Source organism: Oratosquilla oratoria, chromosome 4, assembly GCF_046742065.1.
Source record: "Oratosquilla oratoria isolate Oo_2021 chromosome 4, ASM4674206v1, whole genome shotgun sequence".
Classification (NCBI taxonomy): domain Eukaryota; kingdom Metazoa; phylum Arthropoda; class Malacostraca; order Stomatopoda; family Squillidae; genus Oratosquilla; species Oratosquilla oratoria.
The window spans coordinates 67,075,882-67,083,381 of NC_134780.1; the positions used below are offsets into that span (position 1 = coordinate 67,075,882).

Sequence of the window (7,500 nt, forward strand, 5' to 3'; positions counted from 1 at the left end):
ATTTTCATAACTTTATTATAGTTTGAAAACTTATTAATGTCAAAAATAGGTTTGATTTCAACTTCCTTTCCTTGCATGGTATTGAGAGTATTGATATTTTGATTTATCAGATTAAAACCCACACTCAACAATGGGTATTTAGGCCAGGTATTTAAATCATATTTCATCCAATCTGGTCCCTTGAGCCAAAATTCAAAATTATCGATGAATTTGCTGTAGGTTATGCCTCTAGTTAAGAGATCAGCAGGATTATTTTCAGTTTTGACATAATTAAAACTAATGGGAATGTTATAATCCCTTTCAAGCTGTTGTAGTTTACTATCCATTTCACCTATTCTATTTTTGACAAACTTAGATTTTAGTTTAGTCTGTCTGGTTATTAACCAGTTGAGCACAACTTGTGCATCAACAGCAATATTAATATAGTTGAATCTTATATTGGAATAGGCATTCAAAATAGTGGATATGCACTTTAAAGCAAGAATCACTCCAAGTAGCTCCAAGACTGGGATGCTATGTTCTTTTTCCTTGTTAGCAGGAGCCACTTTTACTTTAGCAAATAAGAGGGAACTACTTTCCTTACTGGTACCATAAGCAACAAACCCAAAGCAATTTTGTGAGCTGTCACAAAAAATATCAAGTCCATATTCTTCATTCTCATTTAATGCCTGCCTATTAAAGGAGACCTGATTGGCTTTCTCAAAACCTGGTTTGATATTATTTCATTCATTTATTATGTCCTCAGGCAATTTTTCATCCCATCCTAATTTGTGTTGCCACACCTTCCTCATTAATAACTTTCCTTTGATACTAATGGGTAAGACTAACCCCAGTGGATCGAACAAACTTGAAGTCTCGGATAACAATTGTCTTTTAGTACTGACAGAGTGAAATTCAACAGGTGCAAGCTGCATCTCATCCATATTAGGATTAAATCTGTATCCAAGAATTTTCTCTGTCTCATTTGAATGTTCAACTAATTTGCCATCCTTTTCTATCAGTTGTCTCAGTTCAAGTGAATTTGAATTCCAAGATCTTAAAATAAAACCACCAAGAGACATTCTTTCATAGCAAAGCCGATAAAGGTCAGTCATTTCCTTAAAATTATTGCCTGTGAATATTAAATTATCAACATAGAATTGACTGGAAAGAATGTCAGTGCATTTGTCAAGTGGAAATTTACTGGCATGTTTCTTCATTACATAATGTAGAATGAAGGGTGATGATGTAAATCCAAATACTAGAGTTCTATATCTATAAGCAATCAATTTATCCCTTTCCCAAAGGAAACAAAAACGGTTCTTATCAAACTCTTGGCTGAGCCTAATTGACAGGAATGCCTGCTTGATGTCACTCAGCAAGATTATATCATTAGTTCTAAAGCAAAATAACAGTTTAAGCAAGGACTCCATTAGATCAACTCCAGTATATGCAGCCTCATTCAAAGAAGGTAAATTCTTATCAGTTTTTAGTGAGCAATTGAAAACTGGTCTAATCTTAGTTGAGACCTGCTCTTCCATCTTAATGACTGGCCTATGTGGAATCCAAGTGTGATTATTCACCTTTTCATCAGAAAAGTCTATTTCAATCTGCTCTATGATTCCATCCTGAAGCTGCTGATCAAAGACCTCTTCATATTTTTCATAAAGATTTGACTTTTTAAGATTTTTTGAAACTCTCCCTAAAACTTTTCTGGCAACCTGAAAATTAGAAGGGACCAGTTCTATTTTTTCTGAATGCCAAGGAAGCTTAACTTGGTAATGGCCATCTTTAAACTGAATGGCTTCATTAAATCTAGCAATTTGTTCTTGATCCTCTGAACTATAAATTTCATTCTTACTAATTCCAATAGATTCCAAGCTAAAGAGATATTCTATCCCATTTTCAATATCTGAATCACTTAGAATGTTCTCTAGAGGATTAAAATAAGATTTAATTGGATTAAGTATCAGATTAACTGAGGTGTCATGAACTTTAGAAGACTTCTGACATTGATAAATTTGAACTTTATTACTTGCCGTTTTTTTTTACTAATTTGAGAAGCCTGTTTCTTAGTCAAAAAATGATTGACATTACCAATAGGAATTACTTTATTTCCAACTACCATGCAGCTCTACACCTATCAATGCATCCACCTCTATTAATTCATTATCCTGATTTAATCCAAAGGCTTCATCAGCCAATTCAAATCCTTGATCTTTTATATTTTCTAGGGCTTCATTCATACCCGGTACAACAAAACTTATGCTGAGTGAAGGGTCAATAAGAAATGGCATTTGAATTATCTTATTCATTTTAACACCTTTTAAGGTTTGCTTAAAGCTCTTAACTTCAGCTCCAATGAATGTTTTTACATTGAAGTCTATCATATTTAATGAGTCTAAATCCGTACAAAGCTCTTTAGCAACTCTTGCTGACATGTAGGATCGCTGACTCCCTGTATCAATTAAACATCTGATCTTCTTACTCTGTTTACCACGAATAAATTCCAAAGTTAAAGTAGGGGAAATGTAATAATTTTCAGAATTTTGTTGAGATGTTAAACAAAGATGATTATTACTAGTATAAGGTCCTTTAAATTCAGGACAAAGGGGTGCTATATGGCCATAAGAATTACAGTGTTTACAACCATATCTTAATTTATTTTGCTTGCCAAAGCATTCATCTTCTTTATGACCAGATCCAGCACAACGTGCACAGAGACCTAACTCCTGTACTCTCTCTGTCTTATCCTTAAGAGTTGAATATTTTTCACACTGTCCCAAGGAGTGACCTGATGCGCTGCACAATTTACAAATAAGGTTTTTAGGGGGAGCAACCTTATTTTGACTGGTCTTGAAATTTTGAAGAGAATCTTTATTTTCTTTGGGGGCATTTTTTGAATTTTCTTTGGCCTTATTGATTTTATCAGATTTAGGCAAAGTAGTTTTACAGGTCTTAATTAGAGTCTTAATAATGTCATTATATGACTCAAAGATTTCAGTCAAGGTAGGATAGTTATTATATTTATGAACAAGTTCCCTTTTGAATGCTGTAGGCAACTTATTAAAGAGAATATGACTCAATAGTAAATTTCCAGGAGAATTTTTCATTGTAAAATCATAGCCATAATTTGACTTTAATTAAAAAATGTATGCTCTTATTTCAATGATGAATGACTTTAATATAAAAAACTCCTCGTCATATCCTTGAGGAACTGTTGCGCTTGGAATCCTTCTGAAAGTATCATCCACTATAAAGGGTACATCCAGAAATTCATCTTTCAATAATCTTAGTACAATATCATAATTTTCATTTATGATAGACAAATGGCTAATGTTTTTCAGAGCATAACCCCTAAGATAACTATGTAAATAACTAAGCTTCACTGCCTGGGACATACTCTCCTTATTACCTATGACATTATTAAACTGATTGAGGAAAGAAGAAAAGGTAAATTTATCCTTTTCTGTTCCATCAAAAACGCCGCAAGATAAGGGAGGCGGTTTAGTATCAAAATGGTCTAGCTTATTGAGTGTTTCAACAAATCTATCGGCATCTATAGAGCTTGTAGAGTGATTATTGGATTTATTCCCTGCCATTTTAAATTCCTGAAATTCTGATAGACTTTCATCTATTTCTATATGATAGCCTACTTGCTTATCTACTTCACTAGTAAATGTGTCAAAATTCTTAACATCTACTTCATTTTCCTTTAGAAGATCTAAAATCTGTTCATCTTTAACTTTAATTTCACTTATAACTTGATCAATAACATCTAATTGTTTACTACAGAAATTAATGTTTAATGTCCTTTTACTGAGTGAATCCTTTAATTTATTAAGAATTAGAGTAACTTTTCTTTTAAGTAAACCCCTTTCTCGTTTCAATTTAACCAATGCAGTCTCAAATCCAGCTTCATCAAGGTTATCCTTATCCTCATTATCATTATCACTTGTCATGACTAGACTGTATTGATACAAAGTACAAAAAAATATTCAGGTTGTACTAGCCTATACATAAATTAAAACAATTCAATTTCACTAAACATAGGCCATAATTCAACTAAACAAACAAACCTGGACACAAGGTTTCCACTAAGAACAAATAGGCCCTAGTTTATACTAGGCGAACTTGACAAACTCATTTAATTGAACTCTTGAAACTATTATATAAAACAACTCAATTTACTTACGAATATGTTAAGCCTTTTAATAATAATCGGCACAGTGAATCAACAATTACCTTTTTATTATAAACAAATAGGCCCACTTAAAAGGCTCGAATACTGAATCAATTCACGGAGGCTATGGCGAATTAGATTATGCCGAGTCTTGATGTTAATAAATCCTCTCTTTAAATATATTGGAAAAGGATCTGTTTTCCTCATCCAAACAAATAATTCTTACTTTAGTTAAACTAATTCAAAAGAGAAAGTTCAATCTTACCTTCTTCTTGATATTTTAGATGTAAATTATAGAAAAGGCGGATTTTCGAGAGACCGGTTTTAACTCGGCCGAGTTATACTTACGTCCCTTTCGCCTTTTTAAGTTTATCCGTTATTTTCAATTGTGTAATCTTATGCTTTGTTTTAAAGAGAGGTTTCTCTTTATAGTTGGGAGTAATTGTTCCTCCGAAATTGATTTTCAGTAGTTTCAGTTGACACAAATTCTAAGCGTCTTGACTTGACGAAAACAAGTATTTGAGTGAATCCGGTCGCAGGCCACACGCAATATCTATAATTTTCGCGACCATTGTTTACTTTTCACCGACCAGATTTTTCGGTATTTATTTCAAATGTTTAAATTTTTCAATAGACTACAAATTATCAGTAGCAATTGATCATTAACATTATTAATTATTCAGATTTTATCCAATAATTTAAATATACACAATTTATTACTTTAATGAAATTAAACTTCTAGAGTTCAATAAACGAGTTCAATATGACGTCACCTTTTACGGAATTTCTAATAATATATATACATATACATATACATATACATATACATATACATATATATATATATATGTATATATATATGTATATATATATATATATATATATATATATATATGTATATAATATTACACCTTGTGATATGATATATCGACATATCGGAGCTTCAAGTTTTTAACAGTTAACATGCCTAAAAAAATGGAAGGAAATGAAGCTCATAGATGTATTCAGAATGATAAAAAATAAATTTTTCTTTGTGTCTATTTGAGTCTCTTCCCACTGACGAAGAAGGAACCAATTCGAACACAGCACACGGTGTCAAAGCAATTTAATATAATTTGTAAGATCCAGTGTCATGTGTCGAGTTTCTTTTGGAATTTGATCGCTATTATCCTATTATTATTTCTGTATATTCTTTGTTCTTTGAAACGTCACTTCCATGAAATGTCTTCTTTTACTTTGTCATAATACAATGTGCTAATTCTTGCACAGTGGCTGATGTCTTATAAGTCTCTATGGGCATATTTTTCTGTGGGTCTTAAGTTGACGATGTAAATAAGTCATTTACTACCGCGTTTTTGTATTTTAGGTGTACGACGTGAAAAATAAAAGTGCTTGCTACAACTTCGGCGAAGAAGCCACCATCATAGTACTTGCAACCGAATCCCGTTTTACGTATTTCGTTCGAGCAAATGGCAGCCAATTCCATTCAGCTAAGGGACACATCTTCAGTGTTTTTTACCCACCCAGTCCCTTTTCTGGCTGCAAGAAGACCCTCGATTGTAACCGAGTCTATACATAGTGATACAATAGTGAATGGCTGTAGCATACTTGTAGTGTTACTGGCTATACTTGATCAAGATAGTTTAACTCTACCCGCAACTGAAAAAAGCAGTTAGTTAAGGGTGCATGGAAAGGCTGTAAAATATCTTTTATTATGAGTGTCTGCAGCGATTGTGTTGGATCCCAGAGCCATTTAAGCGCCCCGTGTAATAAGAGGGCAGGTGAGCCGTGCTTTGAAGTCACTTGCATCCACCACCTGCTATCATCATTTCCCTTCGCTGTGGTGACGTGCATTTTAGATATTCGTTGTGCTCAACAACAGGCTTTTATTTAGCTGAATCTATCGGGATAAACACCATGTAAGGACGGAGCCTTTATTAGTACGACGTTTCGCTTGTCACAGCTTTTTTAAGTACAGAGTCGTAACACACAGTAACCTCCCTCCCCCTGCATTCCTTTCTCTCTCCCTCCCTTCTTCCCCTCGTTCCCCTAGTTCTTCTTATTTAATCTCGAAAAAAATGTAACAAGCGAAATGTCGTACTAATAATGGCTCCGTCCTTACATGGTCCATATTTCGATTGACTTGTCGGCAACTGCCACTTTCATTTAACTTCAGCAAAAACTTAGTTTGCTGGACCATCACTTGAAGTGTCGTTGATCTGGAAAGAATTCTATTAAGTTGGACAAACACCAGGTAAATCATTAGCTGTCATGCGCCACTTTATTGATTCTGTTCTTGACTTGTCAACAAAGATAGATTAATAATTGTTGACACACCTATTCATTCATACCATTATTTTTTACTAAATTTACTAATTCTATATAATTTGATTGGTTTTGTTAATTTTACTTTATATGTTAATTTTCTATTATGTTGGGTATATTATTTTCGTTGTTAATTCTATTTTAATCTATTTTTATTTTTGTTCATTATTGTTCAGAAGGTCAATCGGTATAATTTCCCAGGGTTATCCGCCCTGTTGAATCTTTCCATTGATTTTCTGAACGTATGTTCAAATACTACGTGGACTAAATGCACAGTATATTTTCATGTGCTACAGTCCTTGATTGCAAGAACACTAAATCCCAATTGTATATTTCATTTCATCCTCGCTTTATAGCTTTCACCATGAGTTGCAAATGGAAACGAATTTACATTCGCAGCAGTGCTAGTTCTCTTGTTATGGTAACGACTAAAGATTTCAACGGTTTTAACGGTTTTTAACTAATTTAACGATTTAAAAAAAAAATTATATTTTAGATAAGTGTCCGTACCGAAATCTCTGTTCATACTTACTTGAAGATTTATTTTAGTCTTAGTAGCATTTTTATTTGTGGTATGCATATTATGAACGTTAACACGAGAAAGTACAATACAGATCATATTTCAAACTTATATAGACCATTTTATGAAAGAAATAAAAGGAATTATGAACTTAAGAGATTTGAAATATTGTGTTATTTATCTAAAGAATTAATCACCAAAATTCGTAGACTTCTTTGGTATTGTAGAATATTTAGCATGTAAGTTTTGCTACCATCAGTCACTCCATCGATAAGGAATGGGTAAAACTAACATAACCATAACATACTCAATATACAGTAGTACGTCACTGTACTAAAGAAATAAGAGTAAAGATAACATGAAATTGTTGATAATCACCTGACTGAAATACTTTGAGATTCATGTAACAAAAACGCAACTAGTTATATTCATTAAAGATAAATTGAATGGTTAGATTGACAGGTCTCAGTTTTAACCAATCCCTGAAATTTGG

General features: G+C 32.9%; 1 protein-coding gene across 1 annotated transcript in view; it reads right to left on the reverse strand.

Moving 5' to 3' along the window:
* The window catches only part of LOC143024532 (uncharacterized), a 31,078-nt gene that overhangs the window by 19,617 nt on the left and 3,961 nt on the right, over positions 1-7,500 (reverse strand). The window contains exons 2-3 of the mRNA XM_076183345.1: positions 2,355-2,468; positions 783-2,021 (exon numbers count right to left, since the gene is read on the reverse strand). Of these exons, the coding sequence (XP_076039460.1) occupies positions 783-2,021; positions 2,355-2,468 (1,353 nt within the window). The remainder of the gene's footprint in view (positions 1-782; positions 2,022-2,354; positions 2,469-7,500) is intronic.